The 23,969-nt window shown below is 51.9% G+C and overlaps 8 protein-coding genes across 8 annotated transcripts; 4 read left to right on the forward strand and 4 right to left on the reverse strand.

The window, feature by feature from the left end:
• Positions 1–741: 741 nt before the first annotated feature.
• AYO21_06653 (hypothetical protein) lies at positions 742–1,771 on the reverse strand (the record flags this gene model as incomplete). Its single annotated transcript, XM_022656612.1, has 2 exons — positions 742–1,137; positions 1,205–1,771. The coding sequence occupies 2 exons, from the start codon at positions 1,769–1,771 to the stop codon at positions 742–744; spliced, it is 963 nt and encodes a 320-aa protein (XP_022511054.1).
• A 401-nt stretch (positions 1,772–2,172) lies between these two features.
• On the forward strand, positions 2,173–2,760 carry AYO21_06654 (hypothetical protein; the record flags this gene model as incomplete). The annotated part of the gene is made up of 1 exon (XM_022656613.1): positions 2,173–2,760. One exon carries the CDS (start codon positions 2,173–2,175, stop codon positions 2,758–2,760), a length of 588 nt encoding a protein of 195 aa, XP_022511055.1.
• Positions 2,761–3,765: 1,005 nt separating this feature from the next.
• Positions 3,766–4,599, reverse strand: AYO21_06655 (hypothetical protein; the record flags this gene model as incomplete). The annotated part of the gene is made up of 1 exon (XM_022656614.1): positions 3,766–4,599. One exon carries the CDS (start codon positions 4,597–4,599, stop codon positions 3,766–3,768), a length of 834 nt encoding a protein of 277 aa, XP_022511056.1.
• A 529-nt stretch (positions 4,600–5,128) lies between these two features.
• On the forward strand, positions 5,129–6,094 carry AYO21_06656 (hypothetical protein; the record flags this gene model as incomplete). Its single annotated transcript, XM_022656615.1, has 1 exon — positions 5,129–6,094. One exon carries the CDS (start codon positions 5,129–5,131, stop codon positions 6,092–6,094), a length of 966 nt encoding a protein of 321 aa, XP_022511057.1.
• A 437-nt stretch (positions 6,095–6,531) lies between these two features.
• Positions 6,532–7,281, reverse strand: AYO21_06657 (hypothetical protein; the record flags this gene model as incomplete). The annotated part of the gene is made up of 2 exons (XM_022656616.1): positions 6,532–7,175; positions 7,242–7,281. The coding sequence occupies 2 exons, from the start codon at positions 7,279–7,281 to the stop codon at positions 6,532–6,534; spliced, it is 684 nt and encodes a 227-aa protein (XP_022511058.1).
• Positions 7,282–8,106: 825 nt separating this feature from the next.
• On the forward strand, positions 8,107–11,121 carry AYO21_06658 (hypothetical protein; the record flags this gene model as incomplete). Its single annotated transcript, XM_022656617.1, has 4 exons — positions 8,107–8,543; positions 8,596–9,322; positions 10,150–10,305; positions 10,366–11,121. 4 exons carry the CDS (start codon positions 8,107–8,109, stop codon positions 11,119–11,121), a joined length of 2,076 nt encoding a protein of 691 aa, XP_022511059.1.
• A 4,045-nt stretch (positions 11,122–15,166) lies between these two features.
• On the reverse strand, positions 15,167–15,988 carry AYO21_06659 (hypothetical protein; the record flags this gene model as incomplete). Its single annotated transcript, XM_022656618.1, has 1 exon — positions 15,167–15,988. One exon carries the CDS (start codon positions 15,986–15,988, stop codon positions 15,167–15,169), a length of 822 nt encoding a protein of 273 aa, XP_022511060.1.
• A 3,707-nt stretch (positions 15,989–19,695) lies between these two features.
• Positions 19,696–23,766, forward strand: AYO21_06660 (hypothetical protein; the record flags this gene model as incomplete). The annotated part of the gene is made up of 5 exons (XM_022656619.1): positions 19,696–19,935; positions 19,984–20,958; positions 22,276–22,458; positions 22,523–23,269; positions 23,317–23,766. 5 exons carry the CDS (start codon positions 19,696–19,698, stop codon positions 23,764–23,766), a joined length of 2,595 nt encoding a protein of 864 aa, XP_022511061.1.
• Between the last annotated feature and the right edge of the window lie 203 nt (positions 23,767–23,969).

Below are 23,969 nucleotides of genomic sequence, written 5' to 3' on the forward strand. Positions count from 1 at the left end.
GAAGGTGGGACGTCATGAAAAGATGTATGAAAGATATATGAAATGGACTCTTGGGAACGGGAACGGATTTGGGAATAGGGAATAACTGGTCAATGGAGTCCCTCGATATAACTATTGGGATCATGAAAAAATGTCTCTACTCACTCACTCACTTACTCGATCACTCATTCCTCATTTACTCACTCATAGGTCGCGTTATCGCTATATACCTAGCTCATAACCACAGGTGAGCGTGTGGTTAAACTGGCAAATACTCGAAATGGACGTCTTGTTAGAATTTCATCACCCATCCAGTCAAGTTGGCTCATGACCTTTAGGTTCTCACAACAACAACGAATGGACGAGTGGAAGAAGACGAACGAGTGTCACCACAATCGCCGAATGGACTTGGTATCAATAGTGTCAATGCCTCAATGGGGGGAAATCTATTCCACGCCACGCTCCCGCTCTTGATCACCAGGATGTGATTCCCTCCAGGCTAATAGGTAGACCTCGTCGCTGAGACGGACTCGGACCCCGAACTCCGCTAGATCTCAGGCAATGCAATGCTCGCTCCCTGCTCCCCTGTGTCTTTCGTATCATTCATCTCATATCATGTCATTTTCCTCGGACGGCTTTTGGTTCTCTGTGTAAAAGGGAAACACTAATTCCAAATCCACAATTTTCTCTATCGAGTCACTTCTCCGTCTCTCCCTGTGTCGCAGCCTCCTAGGAAGAGTGCTCGGTCCCCTGAGGCTGGGCTCAGAGTTTGCTCTCAAACGAACAAGCACCCTCCCACGCATCACCAGCCTCGAGCTTCGTCCAAGAGCTCACGGTGCCCGGTTCTATGCACAGATATCTCTTCCACCCGTCCTTGGGTTCAAAGTCACCCATGCCCTTGATCTTGTCTTCCCACCCGTTCCACACCGTCACATCCGGCAGTGCATCCCGCGTGATCACAAAGGTGTCCTGGCCGTTCTCCGTCACCGTCAAGGGCACGAGGGTATTGTCTTTCGCATCGCTAGGAGGAGTGTACACGCGGTCTGTCTCGCCGGTGAAGGAGAGTGAAGAGGATTCTTCGGTAAAGGTCTGGGCGGAGCGGACCTTGTCGACGTAAGGCGAGGACTGGAGGCCGCGGACGGCGGTTTTGTGGATATCCTTTGGGCACAGTTTAGCCATGCTCTGTCCTTACCGTGGGCCACGACTTCGATTTTGGAGATCTTACCTTGACAGCCAGGTAGGTGTGGAACAAAACCTGGAACTCAAACGATTGGTCCCCCTTGTTCTGCACATGCATTTGGCACTCCAGCTTCCCTTTTCCCAGGGTCACGCTGTACACCAACCCAAAGTCGAAAGGCCACTTCTTTCGCACGCCCTCTTCGAGCATCGACGAACTCAACCCAAAGTCGAGTTTGACACTGTCGTCGGCCTTGCGCCCCAGGGACTCGCTGCTGCTCTTCCCCAGAAACTCCCAGTAGCTGTTCCTTGCAAACCCATGTTGAGGTAGCTGGCCAGTGGCGTGGGATTTCGGGGGAGGCCCAAAGACAGGAAAGACAAGTGGAATGCCGCCGCGGATGGGTTTTGAGCCATCCAGTGCTGCGGCAGAGGAGAGGAAGAGTTGCTCGGCACCATTGGCGGTCTTCCACGAGGTGACGGTCGCTCCGTAGAGGTAGACTGTCACCGAGTCACCACTGGGTAGCCGAGCTGTGAGCACATTGTCTGAGAGGTCAACAATGGGTTGAGCCATTAGGGGAGACACTGGGATGGAGGTGGGCTTGTTTTTGCGTTCCATGGCCGAAGAGGCGGTGGGGGAGGGGCAGTGGTTAATGAAGAGGATGGGGAGAGCAATGAGCCTTGGAGATGCTCCTCGTTTCGTGCAGGGATGGGAGATTTGTTATGTCACCGTCTGTAGCTGAGAGAACGGAGAATGGAAATGTGTCCAAAGGGGAAAACGCATCCAGACTTCTGACTTGATCTCGCTCACACATCGACTGCGAGATGAAAAGATGCCCTGGGTGTGAGTTTCGATTGGCTGGCGGGGGTCACTGCAGCCCCGAACGAGCTATGACGCATTCAGCCTTGCGACAGAGTGGAGACTCGACCGTTTGAGAAGGTAAAGTCACTGACACGATGCTGGTGAATCTGTGATAGCTCCCCACATCTTTCACTGAAACGTGTCTGTACCGAGTACAAATGGGCTCCTCAGCATCAAAGGTTGCTGGTCGAGCCGGAGGAGCTGCAGCTCGCCGCCAATATCCTTCAACGCCTTCCATTGTCAACTCCGCCCCTTCACCTACCGATGCTGCAATAAAACCTACTCCCGCAGCCGAAGTCCGTCCCAATGCAACCGCAGCTCCCCCCGCAAGCGAAAAGACAGAACATGTAGAGCTAGATGCACGAGATCCACAGTTTGGCTCTGCTTTGCGCCGAGTTGGGGTGGCCAGACCTGTGACGGAGAGAAGACCAGACGAAGACACCTTCCCAACCTCCAGCCAACCTATGCATTCCGGACAAAACATCTTTCCATCTGACGCGAACAATCCCGCCATGATGCTTGTCCACGCCAGAAAACGAATCGCTGCTCAATGGGAGTCGGAACTGGAAAATCAAGGCCGGCCCGGCTTTGCGGGTAGAACGCTGTTGAGCGTAAAAGATATCAAAGAGGCTTTCACATTGAGAGACGAGCTGGGCAAGTCCCCTCAGGAGATAGAGAAACAAATGAGGTTGAAACCGGGAGTGCTTGACCAGTTGGTGGCAAAGGACGTGGTGGCCAATGTTTGAAGAGTTGGCTCATACCGGACCGTGTCAGGTCGACAGAAGCCAAGAGGAGAGCTACAACCTTGCAATATGTTGCGAATAACTGTCTTCTTAGCAGGACAGTTGCGCGCACGGAGCAATGAAACTCAAACTGGTCTTGGTCGAAGGCTCTGCATAGCCATTTCAGTCAAAAACCTCCTGCACCGATATATGCTCGTCCCGCATGGATCTGCATTCATATCTCATGGACATCCAAAGCGAGGAGTCGATCGCTGACGCAGAGACTGCTTCTTAGGAACCATTGTCCCGAAAATGACATTGAAACAGTCTTTTTCTGCCCTCTGTTACGGGCTGCTTTACAGTAACGCCCAACAGCACAACACAACCGCGTTCGTCAAGGCACCTTTCGAACGTGCTGCAGCGCCCATTGACAGGATTTGTTGGGTGGACAATGCGACCAAGAAGTTGCCCGCAGATTTGCAAGCAGAACTGGAACTCTAATTGCGAGACGCTCCTAGCAATACATGGGGGGGCGCTCGAAAGACATATCCCTGATGTTATGACGACTGGGAAAGCTGGGCTAAGTAATTCCACCGCTACGAAACCGCCAGGAATTGAGGCACCTGGACAATAACCCTGTCGGGGATGAGGACCTTGCCCTTGAAGATCAGTTATTTCAGGGAACAACCGATGGTTTCGATGCAAGAATATGGGACGCCCCTCGAACGCGGAAGAAGGTGATTTAGAAAATGTGTCCATACACATAGAGGAGGACAATGTGTCAGATATCGAGATTATAGAATTCAGGCTGTACACAGAGCTATTCCCTATCTCAATCTTAGATATCTTTCTCCTAACGTGACCTAATTCGGCAGAGATGTCTTCCACGTTGACAGATGTATCTACTGTAGTAGATAGCACACCTCTTAACCTCCCGTCTCTTGCTTCGCCGCTATCTACTACTTCCCCAGGCCGCAATCCCCTCGTCGTTCTCGTCTTCCTCTCGTTCTGACTCCTGCTGCCTCGGTCTCACAACTTCCCACCCGTAGCCCTCCTTCCAATCCCCTGCTTCCCCTGACCTTGGACGAGATCCTCGATCTCGATCTCGCTCGTACACAGGATAAACGTGTCCTCCAACGCCGGGACCCGGTATTTCAAGTTCACGGCCTGGTAGTCTTCCGAAGCCAACATGTCAGCGAAGTGTAGTATTGAGGGATAGCTCGCCAGAGCGAATTCGTCCCACTTGCCGCCCGACTGTTCAGGCGGAGTCTGGTGCGTGATGTTGCCGACCAACTTGGCGTTGCCGCCGCGACGGGCGCCGATAGACTCGGCGAAGGCAGCGCCGTATTTCAGGTAGGACGGCTTCATGTCCTGCTTGAAGGCTAGCAGGTTGAGCATGGACAAGGGCGACTTTCCCGCCGTGGTGTGCGAGAACTGTTGGATCCACGACTGCAGGTCCACGCTGAGTTCGAGCGTCTGGGACGAAGTCCCCAACCGTGGATTGTCCAGCGAGCCGGTCAGTGCTGGCACCTCCGAGGCCGGTGGATGCAGCAGTTTATCGTTCCTCTGAGCAAAGTCGTTGGTCAAGCGGCTGGGGATCCCCGTCGAGCATGTCCAGTGGCACACTATCTTCTCCTTCACAGATGGGGGCAGGGCATCAGTGCCCAGGACGATGAGGAGCACATCCCATGGCTTTTTCGGGTGGAGGAGCGGGTCGGCATCGATCTTGGTCGGTCTGATGATCCAGCGAATCACTTTGGAGATTACCAGCGGTTGCAGAGACGAGGTCCTGACACTGTTGAGGAAGTCGGGTAGGGCAGTTGAAGGGGAGAGAGAAACAAGATGGATCGTCGCGAGAGGCATCGTCACAACCAATTTGTCCTACGCGCTGTATTAGAGGGGGAGAAGTCCCGATAGAGAGAAGAAGAGCAGAGAATAGACAATTACAGCGCCTGGAGTGTTAGCAACGTGAGAGGAAGAAGAAGTAAAACCACCTGGGCCATGTCGCAAGTCGGAATCTTTACCTTTGAAAATGCGATTACTCGATCATCCAAACTTTGGGACCTTTTCAGCCTCGGCCCATGAGCCAGAGCGTATTTTGGAGAAGCGAAGCCAAGTCCGATCAAGGCTATACAAGTGGGGATCACATCTAATCTTATCAAAGAATCTTTTTCAATTTCTCTCTGCGACTGCTCGAACTGGCAGCGGTTGAGCGCCTTCATCTTGCGATTATTTCGCCACACAACCAATATACTCTTGTCCTAGAATTCTCTCTTGTGAGAACTTGGATTGAATTCTTGTTTGTTGGCTCACACTCCCCGCATCAAAAAAGGACAAAAGGGCACAACAGCATCCAATTTTCGTCGCATTCTCATCTGTCCCAATCCCAGCGATGGCCTCTTCGGCAGGCCTGACACCTCTACCTACCTCGGTGCACCACTCTACCACCCGCCTGACACACTCTCAGGCACACTCTTTCCTCTCGGAATTCCTCGACCGCGCGGAAAATGACGCCGCATACAGACCGGACAGCACACTGACAGAGCGTGGGCCGCAGGCCCTGTCTAGTGGATCGACACCCAATTTGACGCTCAGTCACTTGAAGAGGATCTTGAGCGGGATGGAGGGGAAGCGGATCGGTGGGAGTCTTGGTCTGGAAGAGGAAGCGAAAGGAAAGAGTGAGAATACTGGAGACGACGAAGAGCTCGGAGGATTGGGAGAAGCGGAAGAAGGTCAAACACCGCGGAAGAGGGGGAGCCAGAAACGCGCACTGGACGAAGACGACGAAAACGAGGACCCGCAAGCCCCGGGATCCAAGAAGCAGAAACGCAAAATCATCTACTCGATCAACCAAGAAGGCGTCGAGGACCCGCAAGTCGGCGCTGAGGTTGAGGCCGAGGCGGCGCTAGACCAAGACCAAGGGGAGGACGACTGGCAAGATGCAGAGACGTATGCGCTCGCCCAGACTGAACTCCGCGAGTACGACACCGCCAAAGATGAACCTCAGCCCGAACTCGAGGTGGAAAACATCGACAATGAGCGGGACTCGGAAGAACCAGAAGCTGTAGAACATGACAATTCCAATGCAGCTGAGCAACAGACGCAGACGCAGATGACGGCAAGGAAACGTAAGCAGCGAGAAGTCGACGAAGATGCAGATGCAGATCGTGGAGCACAGAAGGCGAACAAAAAGAAAGCAAAGGACACAGGCACAGCCAAGCCAACGGCGACGGCGACGGCGACGAAAAGCAACCAAGAGGTGAGCAAAGAGGAGAGAAGAAAAATGAAGAAGATGCGGCGGAAGGATGAGAAGAAGGAGAGACAACGGGAGAGGGAAGAGAGGAATAAGAATCGGTAGAACCAGGAAGTGGCTGAGATGGACAATCGGGTTGGTTCAAGAACATACTCGGTCTGCTATACGAGCTGGGAAATCGAAGACGACGAGTCCTATGGAATCTATTCTCAAAACCCCCTATGTCCTTTCAACTCTCTTCTCAAGACACATGTTGTTCAGAGAAGCGGATGCTTAGGCATATGAGCTCACACAGACCTCGAAATACAATAGAAGGTCTCCTCCGTCCTCTTGATATGGAGGCACACGAAGCAAAAGCAATGAGAATGATGTTGATGTACATTGTGGCCATGGCTTATGAGCCCACATTCCCGAAAATACTTGATCAGCTCACATGAATATCCAGACAGGTGCAGCAAAGTTGACAAGAATGTCGCCGCGCTCATGGAAAGGCAAGACGTCGTTCTCACACACTCCAAGCATCTCACTCGATATTAACCCTTTCACCTGGTCTTCTTTCCCTCTCTTCCACTGCTTTGCCTTTTTACCGTGGGGCTGGAAGCTTCGCTCTCTTTCTTCTCGCGCTCTGCCTTCTCCTTGGCCTCGAACTCTTTCATGGCATTTTCGTCTGCCCGGTCTGCATACCATTGACCGAACTGCAACACCAACACGCCAACAAGCACCAGAGCCAGGATGGTATTACTAGCAGCCAACACCTTCAGGTTGTCCTCGCGTCCAAGAACGCTGTCGCCCGAGGTTACATCATATCCGCGCGAATTCACCTCATCAAGCTCGTCCTGTGATAACTTCTCCATGCCTAAACCGTAGGTGCCGTCATTGACAATCCTCAATCCCTTGACGATGTTCGCAATATACACAATCACCGCAACCATGTACAACACCAAACTGCCACCATCAAAGAGCAGGTTCGATTCGCTGGGTTTGTAAAGCTTGATAACAAGGCCCAAGATGCCAACGCCCAGCATTATGTGTAGAATGCGCACAATCAGATTCGGCGCATTGTGGAGAAGTTTCAGGTGTGCTTCGATGGCGTCAAAGTGAGAGGGTGGTGTGGGCAGTGAGGACCATAGAAGTGGGTAGTCGTAGGGGAAAAGAGAGAAGACGATGCCCAGGAAGAAGGAGACCGCTGCGTCACCAACATGTCAGCGCTCTCAAAGCGACCTGCGCCGGGGAAAATTTAGATTGGTCTTACGGCAGATGATGAGGAAAGTCGCAAACGAGACCGACGGCATCTTGGTGAATTGGTGGTCGCAAACTGGGACCAGTCGCACGGCAGGGTGAAGACGAATGAAGAGTTGAAGTTCAGTACAGGTTGGAAGCGGAACAGCCCAGCTGCCACTATGGTAGACAACGCTGTCAGGGTGTGTGTGAGCGGGTAATGTTCGTTGCTGTGTTTCAATGCGACGGAGCGGCAGAAGATGCGTGTCAATCTGCGGAACAGAGGGAAGACGATATGAGTAGAGACGCAATTAAACGTGCTCCAAGGCCACAGATTTATGCAGATACAGTCAAACGGAGAGCTGCGGCGGATTAGGAAGCAAGCGCACAGGTTGCACAGGAAATGCTCGACGGCCAAATCTACTGCAGGATGATGTTGCATTTGCTTTCTCGACAAACCGTCGTGAGCGATAACGATAAGGCTGCCAAGCCGGATGACTTGTTTCTCCGAAGTCCGATGGGTGTTTGTCTTCCAATGGCTTCCTCCATGACCATGCGACGTGGATACTTGACAATAACGACCTCAATCTACGTGCTGTTAGCCCTGTCTATGCCTTGGGTACCTCCCATGGCAAGGGCTGGGATCATGATTCGCCTGTCATCAACAAGCTGACCCAGGGTTTCTACCCTCTTTTTTTTCACACCAATTGGAAAGATCCACGCAGCAAGGTGTACTCGGTAAGGCTATCAAGGCTAAGTGAATGCACCATTGAGGCTGAGGCGAGTCGAACCTCGTTTCCCGTCTCAGCTTGAGTTGCATTTCTTTCTTCCTCCCACCACTCTCCCTCTTACTATTAGATTCAAGCCATACATGTCTTGTTTCGGAAACCGAATTTGATATGGAAGCTGTAGGATTTGCTGCATCTCTGTTGACCCTGGCGTCTACCCTCATCCAAGTCTCCACGGTCATAAGAGACTTGAGAAGGAATTACGGCGAATGTCCCCAGGCACTGATAAACCTAGCATCCGCCGTGGACGAGCTCGAACGCCTCATTACTTACGTGAAAAGCCTCGACGAGACGCGCCTCAAAGATCATGGAGACCTTGACAAGAGGCTTTTCGACGACTCCCAGGCTTTGGTGGATAAATGCAGGCAGGATCTATCTGGAATTCAACAAAAGTTGGGCCAACTCAGTCGTCCTGCAGAAAAGAGGTTTCGAACAAGACTGAACAAAGCCCTGAAGAGGCTGAATCATGACCGTGACATCGATAATTGGTGGCATCAAGTCTTGCACTATAACCAACTTTTCTCTGGCCTGTTGACGAGAATTGCGATGTACGGCTGCACACTGAACAAGGTCCATGACATTCTCTAACCCATGCAATAGGAACGAAAATCGCCTCAACTCGAATAGCCGCATTGGATCACTCGAAGATACATCCATGGCACAATTTGCTCAAGTTTCTTCTCATCTGGATGACGTCCAGTCGTCCACAGCACTACTGCCTTCAATGCACATGAACCTCCAATCCCAAAGGACAGTTGCGGATCGTATTGCAGGAAAACAGGAGGCGGGAGACCAAAGGATCCGTGCTATCCAGCAGGCTCTATCGCAATATGTTGTCGATTCTGTCCAACATCGTCAAACGGCTCTGACAGCACTTTCCGAGATTCACTCGAAGTTTGATGACCTACGAGGAAATGTAGCACAAACATTGCGCATGTCACGAGAGGACCAGAATATATTGAGTGATATCTGTGTAGGTATCAAAGAGTTGCAACGTAACGTGGATGACCTTGACTGGAAGTTCTCGAGATGCGAGAATGCCGAACAGAATACGAAATCGCGACAAGCCTCCTCTTCAATTCTCCAGATGAACGATACCTTTGCAGCCAGCTTCCTTCGCCTCATTCAACTGACTGAGCAATCCATAACTAACATATCATCGATGACCCTCAAGGCCACCGTCAGAGATCTAGTGCAGATCTTGGATTACATGAAAAAATTGACACAAACAGGCACCGGCCTTCCCGGGTTGGCAATCAGTGGACGGGACTTAGATGACCTTGAAGTTATGCGAAGCATTTTTCAGCTGACACAGAAATTGGAACTTGTAAATTCTAGTGGTCAGTTCACAATATGACCTCATGTCTTCCACATTGCTATGTGATAAGCAGAATCACTAACGCAGCGAAGGACCAGGGGAGAGTCCCTTAGACAAGGCTGAGCGCAACCCTTTCCAGCCACCGAGTCTCACCACAGTTCCAGCACCGAATGTCCGAACATTGGTAAGGACGCGGTTTGCAACCCTAGAAACAGCCATAGGGCGTCTCGATCTACTTATCAAACTGTCAAAATCATATGCAGGCGATTATGATGCCCCAGGAAACGTCTCCGAAAGCAGATTTCTTGCCAAGGTGTCGCTTCTACCATGGGCAATTCTTGCACAAAAGACTCTGGTTACATTCCAGTGCGAGCAGCTCTGTTGCCTGGGGCAAAGCATTCTGAAGCCAGCGGGTCTGTCAATCAAAGCAATCAGGAAGAGCGATTCGCGAGTATTCCGTATTGCAGAATCTGGGTCTCCGGACGAAATGGCAAGGCTCCTCGCGAGTGGAGAAGCCGCAATCACAGACTGCGATGAATATGGTTGCTCTCTGCTTGGTGTAAGTCAGAAACGAACTATTGTATATGGCGCTGACATTGTAAGTATGCTCTGTCTAGGATCAATCCAAGGATGGTCAAATTCCTGATCGCCTGTGGCGCAGATGTCGATGCATTCGAACCACTACGTGTGGACGGAAAAAAAAGGCGCCCATGGGGGTTTGCGTAAGTCAAACCAGGTTTCATAATACCACCTTAGTTGACTGTCGTCATGACCTATGTGTCTCTGGGAACAGGGTTGGACACTAACGTTTCAATTGCAGCTCGGTTGCTATACAGGGAACGTTCGTTGCGGACCGTTGTTCTTCGACCGAGGACCGCCTCTCCTATGAGAGCCTGAAAGCTGTAGCACAAGCAGGGGCCGACCTTTCTGGCAATTTTGAGCAAGATGGTAATGTGCCTCTTCTATCAATGTCGTTATTGGTGTCGTTGAGGGTGAGTGATGCGCGACTATTGTGCTAGACCGAGAGAGGAGAGAATGCTCACTTAGGATAGCAAACCTTCCAGTTGATGTTCGACCTTATTGAGCCGCTTATAACCCCCGACCCAACAATGGGCTCGCCGTTGGGTCCTCTGGAGTTACTGACAAGTGTCGGTTTTGAAAAGTGCACGACGGAAACGGCCTCCAAAATCGCGTTTCTGCTCCCAGGAGGAGCTGATCCGTATTTCCGCAATGGAAGGGGAGAAAGTTACCTTCATCAGATACTCGTAGCGAGAGCCAGGTACTCTGGAACGATGTACGAAAGCCTCGTCACCAAAGCGCACGATGGGCAGTTGAAGGATGTGCTAATGCTTCTGGTCACGGCTGGTGCGGATGTTTTTGCGGTGAACCGTTCAGGGGAGAGCGTTTCAGACGTGGCAATCAAGTTAGGATACAGTGCCGAGTGGAAGGAAACTCTGGAGGAGTGCGGCTACGATGTATCAAACGTTCTCAACCACAGCGATGAGCATGATGAGGTCCCTCGCCAGCACCAGCAGCGCCATTTACTCACATTCGCCGAGTATCTCCAAGTGAGAAAGTCGAGGCTACTCAACCTCGAGGTTGGAGAGGACGAAACCCCACAGGAAGTCTACAGAAGATATTACAGAACGGCTGTACCAAAACATTTGCGCATTAAAGAGATGGACAGCAGCGATAGCAGTGACAGCGAGGAGGAAGACGATGAGGACGACTTTGGCGAGCAAACCGACCGCAACTCTGACGCCGAAAGCTTCCACACGACAATGGAATCGGCCAACGAAGGCACTTGATTGAGCGGAAGAGCATCAGCAATAGGTAATGCTTCCTAGCAAGTAGGTCGTTGTTGATATGGTGTCTGCATGAACGTGATGAAAAGAAAACGGGTCAACCTTAGCACTTCGAGTGCTTTCCAGATTAGAAACAACACACACAAGCGCAACACACTGAGTATAGACGCAACACAGACATATGGCGCATGAAGCAGCACACCCATCAAAGCGGCGGGGTCTCTACCTTTTTGGCACGGGGGTCTCTCCCAGCCTGCTCAAGTTGGGAGGATGTGTCCATGTCAAAGGAAAAAGCTTTGTTCCCCAGCCACACACCTCTTGCTTGCGATGGCTCTCCGGACCATTCGATCCGGCACGGCGGCACTGCCGTTGAAACCGGGAGGAACAAAAGCAAACACGGCTGCGGTTCGGGAAATGACACGAGTCTCTGCACACTAGAGTCCAGCAGTCACACTCTTTTCCAGCATCACAGCGGGGCTAATGTCCGGGAAGTGGATTCGGGTGCAGCATGCGAAGATCTCTCGGCTTGGGCTCAGTGACCCAGGTCACCAGGTCTCCGATCGCCAGCGTGAAATCTGATCAGTCGGGCTTCCGGGGGGGGAGACGAGACATTGGCATGGCGTGCAGAAGGCACACCTTGTACGAGTAAGCACACAGGACAAATTGAGGCCAGGCTTAAAGCACAATAGCTTGTACTGTTGGCGAAGGCTTTTGGGAGGGGTAGTGTGGAGTGGTAAGCGCGCTTCAATCGGCTTTTGATATGGTCATCGGGGGAGAAGGGGAAGAAGTTGTCACCTCCAAAGAGGTCATGCAGGCCGCGCCGCTTGTATGCAGAATATCGATAGTTTGGGCGATCTGGCAGCTGGCACGAGCGACTGCGGCAGCCCTCGGCCGCAGTCTGCATGCGTAGAGATATATTCGTTTGTAGTCAATAGATACGAGTTGTTTATGCGGGTGGACCCCGCGTCCAGACTGGTCAAGGCTGGTCACACATGGCTCTACGAGGAACTAACTAATTCTGAGGACACGGCCCCCTTCCACCTACTATCGGTATGGTGGATTCGAGCACATGTTCCGCGTTGGAGTGGGAGCGATTGGTCGAGGAGTGCGGCACACCTAGATACGCATATCCGTGCTCCTGTGCAGAGAGCGAGAGAGCGAGGGAGCGAGGGACGAAGGGATCCGGTGTCCAGGGTGCGACAGGAAGGTGGGGGAAGTGGTTACGAGTGCTCATATGCATACATACACATGTCGGGAGATCCCAATCCAGAGGCGGAGAGGAAACAAGGACAAGTACCAAGTAGTGGAGCGCTCGGTTGGATGGTTGGATGGCTGGATAGATGGATACGTGGAAAGGAATCATCTCCCCGAACTAGTCTTTATTGCTTCATGCAGACACACACACACAACACACACACAGTTTTGACAAAGGCTTTGATCTCTTAGCTTATACAAGTACACAGGTGGGGAAGAACGGATTCGGATACGAGTAACCGGTACGTAGGCCTGTCTGTGATGTGACCACTAACCATTCACTTGTTGGATGCCATGCTCGCGCTGCTCGAGATTGATCATCTACGAGTAGCGGCTAATAATGGCTAATATGCATCATTTGGGTTCTCTCACCCTCGCTCTCACTCCCACTCTCTTTCACATCTGGGTCTGTTTTCCCCTCTACGACTATGAGTATTGTCCAGGGCGTAAAACCAGCCAATTTCACCAATGCTGCACCATCTCGTGGGGTAAATGATTCTGCTAACTATGTCCTGGTAGGTAGTACCCAACGGTAGCAGGTAGGGGAAAAAAAGCCACAATTTAAGCGCCCGCCCCCTTCCTTCACTTTCCTTGCCTTGCCTTCTCCCCCAGTATCCCCAAGTCCAGGCAAAAGTCCGCCGAGGCTCCGATCCTTTTCCCTTTCATTACTCTGGGGACTTGGGAGGTATCGTCTATTGGCTGAGCGTTGTCCATTTTTGGATTGTGGAGGAGGAGAGGCATGCAGATGGGATGCATGGAGAGGTCTGAAGAGTAGTAGGTAGTAGTAGGTAAGTGAGAAGAAGCAAGGCAAGGGCAATTAAGCAACCTAAAAATAACGATCCGGGTGCCTCCTTCCATCAGTGGTCTGAGCCAATCACACCGTTTTTGAATTGACCGGTGTAAATCAGGTTCAGGTGGGGAATTTGGAGTGATAGGCCACGAGCGCTCGAGTAGGCGCCGGACCCAGAAAACAAGCCTTCCTCCACTCCTGGACTGTGAACGAATAAACAATTCTCCTGCCACTAGCGCAGTTCCAGCGTTGCGGTAACAGCGGGGCGGCCGGGCTCCTCCCGTGTCTCACCATCCAATCGACGCGGGTTCGAAGCACGCTAGAAGAAACTTGGGAGTTTGTCTGGAAATTTTACTCGTGTCCTTCTCTTCTTCGTAGGTAAGGGTAGGGTACTACTGACTTTTGTTGATCCCTGGCACACCTTACAGAGGGAGGGTGCGTTGGCAATTTTGAAGAGTCGAAAAAGTCAAATCAGGCGAGAAAAAGTCAAAAGGAGGCACACTAACAACTATTACTCCAGAGAGGTAAGAGATGGGAGGGAAGGGGGGGTGATGTCAGCGCCCGCCGCCAAACCCGATGTCTCTTTTCTCGCTGCTTTTGTTATTCCCCCCTCCCTCCTTTTTCTCGCTCCCCTACCTGCTGCATCTCCAGACTCAGGAGGAAAAGGGAAAGATTCGTGTCCCCCCCTAATAATTGACCCCGTCGCTCGCTCGCTCTTCACTACTATTGTAGGTACCTTCCGCTGTGATGTCTGCGGGCGAGATACTTGTTCATCAACAGCCCCCTGCATAGGGGCTGGGCCAAGGACACCCCAAGGTGGCATAGAGCTCCGAGCCATCTCTCCTTCTGCAGTTGACCATTACCCCTGAGAATCTCCCTTGCATCCTCGAGGCAGTCATGTTCACTTGTCTAGGTCATAGATAAAATGGCCCTTTTGTCAGTCTAGATTTGTGTGGTTTGTGGGGGACTTTTCTTCACAAACAAAAGTACAGACGGACATGTCCAAGGAATCCCCTTCTTGGTACAAAGTCCCTTTTCATCACCGCCCCCTCGACTGGCCGACCATCCGTTGAGGCTCGCGGCTATCCTACCAATGGGGATATGAAAACGGCCTTTTTCTGGCTGACTCTGACCTAGGGATTTCATGGATGTTATACATAGTATACTCGTACAGAGCTCGATAGCCCCTCCAGTTGCTTCTTCTCAAGGCTTTCCCTACGTAATCCCGTAACCACCCTCAACGAATCGAACTGCTTCCACACCCCAAGCCGCCCAGGTGGATCGGTGATCGAGCAGCAGTCGTGGCCCACTCATATTGCGAGCACTCGGTCATGACTGGCGGCGGCTGGAGATCCTCATGCCACGTTTTCTCCCGAAGCCTATTTTGCGTCCATGGCCCCCAGAAGGCCGCAATGCTGGACGCGCACTGGCCGACAACAATAGACTCGGTCCTGTAAACTTTTTCAACATAGTTTCATTTATTGGTTGGTTTGCGTTTTGCTTCCCAAGTGTGCGGGAAAGAACATGGCTTGTTCGGCTTCCGCATCAAGACTCTTGCGAATCTCTGTGAGCCCTTGCCCTGCTCTGACCGCAGAATCCGGCTGCGGAGTCAAAAATGGGTGTCCCACCAAAAATCCTTCAGTGCTTTTCAGAGTTCCGCCTCGTAACCACCCTTCCGAATCGAAAGTCTCGTAAAAATAATCCCAGCAAAGCCTGCCATATCCCATTCGTGCATTGCTTGTAAGATACCGAATGCGTGCTTCAATGTTTCGTCTCAACTCCTCGAGTTCGGTTCGTTGGTTTGCGGTTTCTTAACGCCGAGCACCTTCGCAGAATCATGTAGTGTGGTATCACGTATAATAAAATCGATAGCAAAGTATGTCGTAAAACCCGTGATATTCCTTTTTCGGAGGATGTCACAGAGATCAATGCGTCTTCAGTGAAACCTCTGCGAAATTCCATTAAATGTGCCATCACCCCATGGCCGATGTGTGAATGACCACGTTATGCGACGGCAGTCGTGGGGGGACTGACCACCGCCGGACTAGGGCTGGCCGATGCAGAAGGGGAACTGATGGCACTTGTTTGTGAGTCGATCAGAGTTGAAGGGAAGTCAATAGCCTTGATGCCAGCAAAGTCTTTCGAGGAGGGTGGTGGCGGCATGTCACTGGCGTCGGTTTTGCGCTTCTTTCCCTTGGGCGCCGGGTCGAGGGGCGGCGACCGCTTGTATGTCACTGTCCTCGTCACAACAGATCGGACATTGACCGACTTTGGACATGCACTCCTTGGCGCCTCGAAATACCGCCGTGTCGCGCTCTCACAATTCCAGTCAGCTGGCGAGAATGGAGAGTAGACGCCGCCAGTACTCATGCCGCTCATGGCGGTCCGCGGAGAAGGCCCAGCGGTGGATGGAGAAAAGGCTGGAGAATGTGGAATCCGCAGCCGCCTCAAGTGAGTAGGAGTTTTGCGAGCGTACGGAGTCGGTGGGACGGAACTGGATGGCGACTTGTGGCTTTCGCTTTTGCTGGAGAAAAGACTGGAAGAGGTAGACGCGTTGGACATCAAGGAGTGTCTGGTGCATGTCGACTCGTCCGACAACGACCTCTGCAGACCGCTGCTCACTGGAGGACTGGCCAGGACAGGAGTCAGAGCCTTGAGGAACTCGGTGTAGGCAACGGGCGGTGTAATGGGAGTGCTCAGACTCGCATTCTCTTGCTTGACCACGGCGGAGACGCATGAAATCGGTGTCGCAACAATCTCGGAGGGGAACGAGGCCGTCTTGGGGGTTTGAAGAGGAGGAAGGACTGGTCTGGTTACCGCGGGCATCTTGACGTCGACAACGAGAGAGTCGGTCGTGGAAACCCTTGCTGGTTGATGCTGGCGTGCAATGAAAAGGTAGTTGACGGTCGAGGGCCCGACGGACACCAGCGTAGGGAGGAGAGGATCGTGCCGTGAAGAAGAGAAGGGAGGGAGAGAGGCGCACGGGGACGAGCAGGTCAGGCAACGAGGAGAAAAAGGGCAATCTATTTCTGGGCGAGGGCAGCTTGCACAGCAGCGCCAACTCTTCTTGCAGTGGTACACAAATCCTGACCAGGATGAGGCCAGCTCTGTCACCGGAGCGTGTCCCAGGTGCAGTAGTCCTGTTGTTCGCTGGGTGGTAGTGAAGGAGCTATGACTGGAGGTCTCGTTGGCGCGTAACAGAAGGGTATCCGTGAGAGGGACTGGCGCGGGAGGGGTTGGTGCGAGGGTTGATTGTTTGGCAAGGAGAGTGGATGACTTTGAGGTGCCTGATGACAGTTTTGACGCTTGACCCGACTCCAGGTGGGCCGTTCGCAAGAAGTGGGAATGGTTGGATAGAGAGATGAAAGAGATGGGGAGGCCCGTCACTGGGTGGGCAGATCGATATGGGCGGGCGTTAAAACAGCGAGAGAAGGTACCCTGTTGCCGCCCGGCGGCAAAAAGTGGAGCCGGGGCGGGTGGAGTCCGACAAGGGGAGGCCCAGCGACTGGTAGCGTTGAAGGGGTTGATGGTGTTGATTGGTGCTCGACTCAGCCAGCTCTTTCACTGAGGAGCAATGCTGATTCGATGGGGTTCCCTGTAGCTGTGACTTGCCAGCAAGACTGCAGCCGACCAGCTGAATGTTTGATTCTCGTTTTTCTGCCTGTGCGTCTTCTCGCCCGTCAATTCTAGTGGTCGGCGTTGTGGTCTTGCGGTCAGCTCGCTGTGTTGTGACTTGATAGGGCCGAGCTGAGAGTCCAGATGGCCTTGAGGCTTGCCTGCCGTGTTCCGTGGTAGAAGTTTGTTGTTGACGGTGCTTCTGCAGGAAGCCCACTGTGCCTCACTAAGAAATGGAGGTCAAGATGGAAAGAGAGTACGAGGAGGTCAGTGGTCTCTTCCTTCCATCTTGCACTGGGCCTCGATTTTATCTATTACCCTGTCAAGCCGCTGACCACCTGGCCGTCCCAGTTACTCGGGACTGTTGCCAGGCTCGCTGGCTGCTCTACACTTTCGGTCGTGTTGATGATTCGTTCCAGCTTCGAAGCATACAAGAAGGCTGACTGGTCAGCTTTTGTAGCCTTGAGCGCGCGGCATCTCCCTCAAATGATCGTGTTATTGATCTCAGTTGGGCGCTATAACACGTCCACTCACTGACTGGTCAGCTCAAATTCTTCTATCCCGTCCCGTGCGAATACCTCGTACCGGAGCGCGCGCAATTCCTTCGGCATCCAATGGCTCCAATCTGAACATTGCGCATTGAAGCAAGTTACGGTTGTCTCAGATAGTCATATCTACTTCGTCCAATCAGCCTGTCGCCTGCCTGAGGGAGGATTCCGGTCTCGTGGAAGCCGCTGCAGATCTGTGATCAAATTCAAGAGCTGAACGTGTCAAGGTCTTGATTTGTGTGTTTCGTTTGAACAAAGATGTCATGCTCCTCTCCACTGGTGTAGGATGCAAGATGGGCTTTCTGAACACTTGCCACTACAACCTCTTTCTCGGCTGGATCGACGAACCATGGGTTCGTTACCCTGGTTCCGGAAGAAGCGGCTCTGGAGGTGGACCAATCAAGATGCAGAGCTGCAGCCTCCTCGAGGGAACACTCGCATAACTCGTAAGGCGCAGTGCTGGAGGTGTGGAGAGCTGAGCCCATGACTTGCAGAAAGCCTACATGTGGATATCGTTAAGAGACTCTTAAGTGGCATTGCGACGTCTGTCATTGGTATGCTTCACGGGCTACGTTGCGAAAGATATACACCCTTGGTGCCCTCTCTCCATGCTTGTACGTCAGCGAAGTCCAAGGCTCCAACTGCTCCATTGAGCCAGTGTCTGGCCCCGGAAAGTCAATGCTGGATACGTCGTCATCGCGGGATCAAACCCTTCTGGACTTGTGGCTTTTACGAGGTCGTCTCTCCGCTCACTAGGCAACTGCTACAATGAGCTCTCGGTCTTGTGATGGCCTAGACCTTTTCTCCTCCCTCCAACATGCGAGTGGACGCCGAATGAATCCTTCCACAATCCCTCATCACTCCGTTCCATATCTTCTCGGTGAGCCTGTGTTCCAAATCAATTTGTTTTTCACAAGGAATCCCAGGATCCTTAACCGCCCATTCCCCTTTACACGTGGACGTATCGGCATTCTTCGACAGCATTAGATTTGGGTTTGTCGACTTGCCAATTGGCATGGATTAAACCGCCTAGAACAAGTTCGTTGCATCCTGGCGACGTCAGCCCGCCCTGACTAGGAAATTGGAGCTTCTATCTCTTTCGGCCTTTGTATCTCCGCAAGCGCTACGTCCAGCTGCCACCCTTCGAATCAGAAAACGACAACTCCACAGGTTTGCTGACGTCAGTACAATATCTCGGAGGCAGATATAGTGTGACTAAATGGACAGCCCCTTTGTGACTTCTGCCGCATATCAGGCTTGCTGGCGCTTATATGTGACGAGGCTGAGCCTGTTGACCACCAAGAAAGGAGTATCCTAACATTTTACTTCTACGAATTTCATATGTCTGTGGCCACGAGCTGAGCCGCCCACTGAAATCGGCAGCGTTCCAGCAATGTTGTCTTCGAGCCCTGGATTTGATTTTGGCTTCAGATGCCTCGTCCTTGGATCATGGGCCAGATGCTGCCTGGTGACGAGGTATGCAAACAGGCATCTCACCAATCGCAAAGAACTGAGATAGGGATTCATCTCCGAAGCTGCAATTCCGTTCCTCCTGGTTCTGCGCAGAACACGACAACACAGTCATCTTTCCAACAGAGTATCCTTGCTTATCTGCCTAGTCAACCGATTGAGAGAAGGTTTCGGAGGAGTTGCAAGAATGACCAAAGCATGGCTAGTCATAGCCACGAGGGTTCAGGCAATCAAATTGTCGGGTCCACACTTTCAGACGTCTCAATACCAAAGAGCTGTAGGTTGACAAATGGATCCCAACAGGTTTTCATGAGGGCTCTGCAGGCAGCCCTCGAGGAGCACCAAACGGCCCTGTCTTCCTGGCAGCCATGTATAGAAATGAGCATGTTCTTTCTCTCTACAAGAAATGAAGTTAGTGTATTGTACCTGCATGTAAGAGGCCATTTTGGGATAGTACCAAGCTCGTTTCTTCATCCATTACCAATCATCGCTAGTATGTAGCTCGTCTACGTCCATCTACTTTACATTCCGAGTCCGTACTCTACTCAGATGAGCAGCTCCTACCTTTGCATTTCTCTCTTTTTCTCTCAGATAAGTGTCGTATATGGTGATGACGAATGGCGGTTAAAGAGCCTCTCAAGTCTTGTACTCGGTACTCACCCCGGAGAACCGGACACCGGACATCGGACAAGGCTGCGGTGGATCCTCAGGGTTTGTTGAATGCCGAGCCGACACAACAATTGCACCGACAAGGTCCCCCTCCCCCACCAATCAACCCTTTCTGAATTGCTCCTGCTCCGTCCCTCGGCGAGGGCTAATATCGATCCTGCTCAACATCCCGAACAGAAACATTGCCATCCAGTTTACTGTTGTGTGCATCGCAGGATGGAGTTGGCAACAATGAGTCGCTGCGTGGCTCGCAGAGCTACGAAGAAAGTCTCCTCAGCTCGTTTCTACAGCATCGTGCATGATGTCCCACGAGTCGCTGCCAGTCTCAGCCAGAGCCATCCTCCACCACAGCCTCAAAGCCAGTCGGTATTCGAGCAAGCTGTCAATGCCACTGGTCCGCGCAACAACTGGACCAAAGAGGAGATTTCTCAGATTCACCAGACCCCTCTGATGGAACTGGCCTTCGCCGCAGTACGTGGATCCGTTGTCTAGAATTCCCCTTACTAAGAGAACTTGCAGGGCACTGTACACCGTCGATTTCACAAGCCCTCGGCTGTCCAACTATGCACCCTCATGAACATCAAGACTGGTGGGTGTACAGAAGACTGCTCGTACTGCGCCCAGTCGTCCCGCTACAAGACAAACCTTCAAGCCACCAGACTCTCCGCGGTCGACTCCGTCATTGAGGCAGCAAAAGTCGCCAAAGCGAATGGCTCCAACAGATTCTGCATGGGCGCTGCTTGGCGCGACATGCGTGGTCGGACTCGGGGAATGAAGAATATTGTGGAAATGGTCAAAGGTGTTCGGGCCCTGGGTATGGAAGCCTGCGTCACCCTCGGCATGCTTGACAAGCAACAAGCTCGTGAGTTGAAGGAGGCCGGCTTAACAGCTTACAATCATAACCTGGATACCTCACGAGAGCATTATCCCAACGTCATCACCACACGTTCTTACGACGAACGATTGCAAACACTGGAAAATGTACGCGAAGCCGGCATACACGTCTGCAGTGGGGGTATTCTCGGTTTAGGAGAGACGCCTGCAACTGACCATGTTGGCTTGATCCACACCCTCGCCACTCTCCCAGCACACCCTGAATCTTTCCCCGTGAACAAGCTGGTGCCCATCAAAGGCACGCCAATGTTCGGCCAAGAACCGGTTAAATTGGAAGACATGGTCCGTTGTATTGCCACCGCTCGCCTGGTCATGCCGCGAACCATCATTCGTATTGCAGCCGGAAGGGTCACTATGCCTGAGAGTGAGCAAATGCTGTGTTTCATGGCGGGCGCGAACGCGATTTTCACGGGCGAAAAGATGTTGACGACGGATTGCAACGGGTGGGAGCAGGATAAGGATATGTTTGAGCGCTGGGGGCTGTCGCCCATGCAGACCGAGGCGAGTAAACTGGTCGAGGTTGCAGAGGAACCCAAGTTCGAGGCAAGCAGTTTCGCCCACTTGAAGAGCGACGGTGTGGTGGCACAAAAGGGAGCGGAGGTATGAATACGGGGTTCTGATATAGAATAAACTTGTGCATACAATAAAATAGCTTTACAAGCCGACTTTCGGGTACTCCAATACAGAGTTGATAAGTTGTGAATTTACTGTGTACAACTCATTCCACGGCTCTTTCGTCTGATTTATATGGACAACGCTTTCGACTTATGAGCCAAACACCAGACTCGAAGCTCAGACTTAAGCACAATACCAAGTCGAGAACGTAATCTGACCACCTAGATTGGAATTGTCTTTCTCATTTCGCTCCCTCTCATTCCGCTTCCTCGCATCTCGCCTCTCTCGGCAAAAATACACACAGAGCTGGCTCGCTCAACAAACTTGCGCGTTATGGCACCACATACCTGGACAAGAGTTCACCAAGTCAGATCGCTCCTCCTCTTCAGCTTCCGCCGTTTTAGAACCTCCTGTCCTCCTTTAGATCTCAGCCGCGAGAGATAGCCGTGCCGACGTTTCTGGACACGTCTTGAGGGACTGTATGTGTCGCTTCTCCTTCTATAACCGAGGAGGGTGGGTGTTGTGGAGAAGGAACGGCATAAAATCTTTGACAGCTGCGACTGTAGCGGTGATGAAAACGATGAGGGTGCGATTAAAGGCGAAGGAGATGATCTCAGAGGTGATACACTTGAAGTGCGGAGTGAAAGGTTGCTGAATGCACGGGCAAGGAGAGATGTTGAGTTTGGAGCGTATGTAACCCCGGAGAAGCTCGTGATTGACCTTGAAGGTATCCGTCTAACTGTAGTGAACGCTCTTGATTGGCAATAGTTAGTGCTTCGTCACAGAAGATGTTGCGATCATGTTGAGCTCACCTTCGACTCGGCACCCGGTGCACCTTCACCCTTGATGGCATACTGTCAAAGATGCATTTGACCACGCGGCCACAGATTCGGCACATTGTGATCTCGACAATGGCTTGTAGTCACAGTCCAGAGTAGGGCTGCTCTGAACAAACAAAGAGAGTGATCCAGAGTTTCTGCATGCAGCCTTGCTCAAGGTTGTGATTTGCGCCGAATGCTCGCCGCACTTTCCCGTTCAAGTTGAGCCAACGAGGCCCTCGGTGAAGACACATGTTCGTGCGACTTGACCTGCCTTGCCTGTTTGCCTGTCTCGCTGCGTGTCAACTTGCGTTCATATATCGAATCGCATTACATGCATTCGTCTTTCATTGCTCCTGACTAAACCGCAGGAGGACAATGGCTTCTCTCCTCCAACTCCTCGGCGACTTCCCTCGTGTTCGTTTGTCCAATGCCCCTTCCCTGCCACTTAATCCCCCCTCACTAATCCTTGTGTTATCAACAGCGCCTAGCGGTCTTTCTTGACCGCCCAGGATTCCCATGGAAGAAACTGATTCTTGGATTCTCCCTGGGTCAATATGTGCTCGAAGGTCTTCTCTCGTTGAGGCAGTATAAGGTGCTGCAAAAGACGAAGCCCCCGAAGACGCTCGAAGACGAAATCTCTCAGGATGTCTTCGACCAGAGTCAGGTACATGCGCGGCCTCTTTGACTATCTTGTCTCCATGCTCAAGTTCGCTGACTGCTGTCCCCAGGCATACGGTCGCGCAAAGGCGAAATTTGGCTTCATCTCCGGCCTCTACTCCCAGATCCAAAACGTCCTCTTCATTCAATACGATGTCTTGCCGAAGCTCTGGTCATTGACAGGTCTCTTGCTTGCCCGCTATTTTCCCAGTCGTTTCTCTGGCGAGATTTCCCACTCGGTACTCTTCTTCTTGACCTTCAATGTCATCTCACAGATCTTGTCGCTTCCACCTTCATACTATAGCACATTTGTTTTAGAAGAGAAGTTCGGTTTCAACAAACAAACTATCAAGTTATGGATCACGGATATGCTCAAAGGCCAGGCATTGATGGTTGCACTGGGGACGCCGCTACTCAGTGCCTTTCTCAAGATCATCCAGGTGACGGGCACAAGATTCTTCTACTATCTCTGGCTCTTTGGGATTGTCGTGCAACTCTTCGCGATCACCATCTATCCGATCTTCATCCTCCCGCTTTTCAACAAGCTATCTCCTCTCGAACCTGGAGAACTCAAGTCTGGAGTGGAGGCATTGGCGCAACGGCTCAAGTTCCCCCTGAAGTCTCTGTACGTCATTGATGGAAGCAAACGGAGTGCGCATAGCAATGCCTACTTCTTTGGGCTTCCGTGGAAGAAACACATAGTTATTTACGATACCTTGATCGAAAAGAGCGAACCGCAAGAAGTAGTGGCAGTACTAGGTCACGAGCTAGGACATTGGAGTTTGTCACACACTACGAAACTGTTCGCCATCGCACAGGTATGTTTGTCGCTTCCTCCCCAAACCCTCAGCTGACTGGTGTCTAGTTCCATATGTTCTATATCTTTGCGCTTTTCAGTGTCTTCATCGACAACAACTCGCTTTACTCCTCTTTTGGTTTCCACGACTCACATCCCATCATCATTGGTTTCATCTTGTTCTCCGACGCCCTTGCTCCAATGGACGCCGTGGTGAAGCTTTTGATGAACGTTCTCTCTCGAAAATTTGAATTCGAAGCCGACGCATTTGCCACTAAACTGGGATATGAGAAGGAATTGGCAAGGAGTCTGATCAAGTTGCAAGTGCAAAATCTGAGTACTATGGATGCGGACTGGATGTACGCGAGCTATCATTACAGTCATCCCATTCTGGCGGAGAGACTGGCTGCGCTGGGTTGGAAGAGTTCGAAGTCGTCAGCAGCGAATGGCAAGGTTGTTGAGTTGGATGAAAAAGTTGCCGATGCGGGTGTGGTCAAGGCGAGCCAGAGAGAGCTGTGAATGCCCCTTTTGTCCCAGGTTTTGTTTGACGGCGCACTCTTCTCTTTCGCCCCATTCGCCTTTCCCGTCAATATTTGACGTCTTACAATTACGGCCACGGCCTTGAAGAAGCTGGAATGCGAGAGGGCATCCATGCAGAAAGCACACTTGGCTTTTGGTTTGTCAAGGGACAGGCAAATAGGAGGCCACGGACTGAAATTGCT

This window comes from Fonsecaea monophora, assembly GCF_001642475.1.
Source record: "Fonsecaea monophora strain CBS 269.37 chromosome Unknown Scaff47, whole genome shotgun sequence".
Classification (NCBI taxonomy): domain Eukaryota; kingdom Fungi; phylum Ascomycota; class Eurotiomycetes; order Chaetothyriales; family Herpotrichiellaceae; genus Fonsecaea; species Fonsecaea monophora.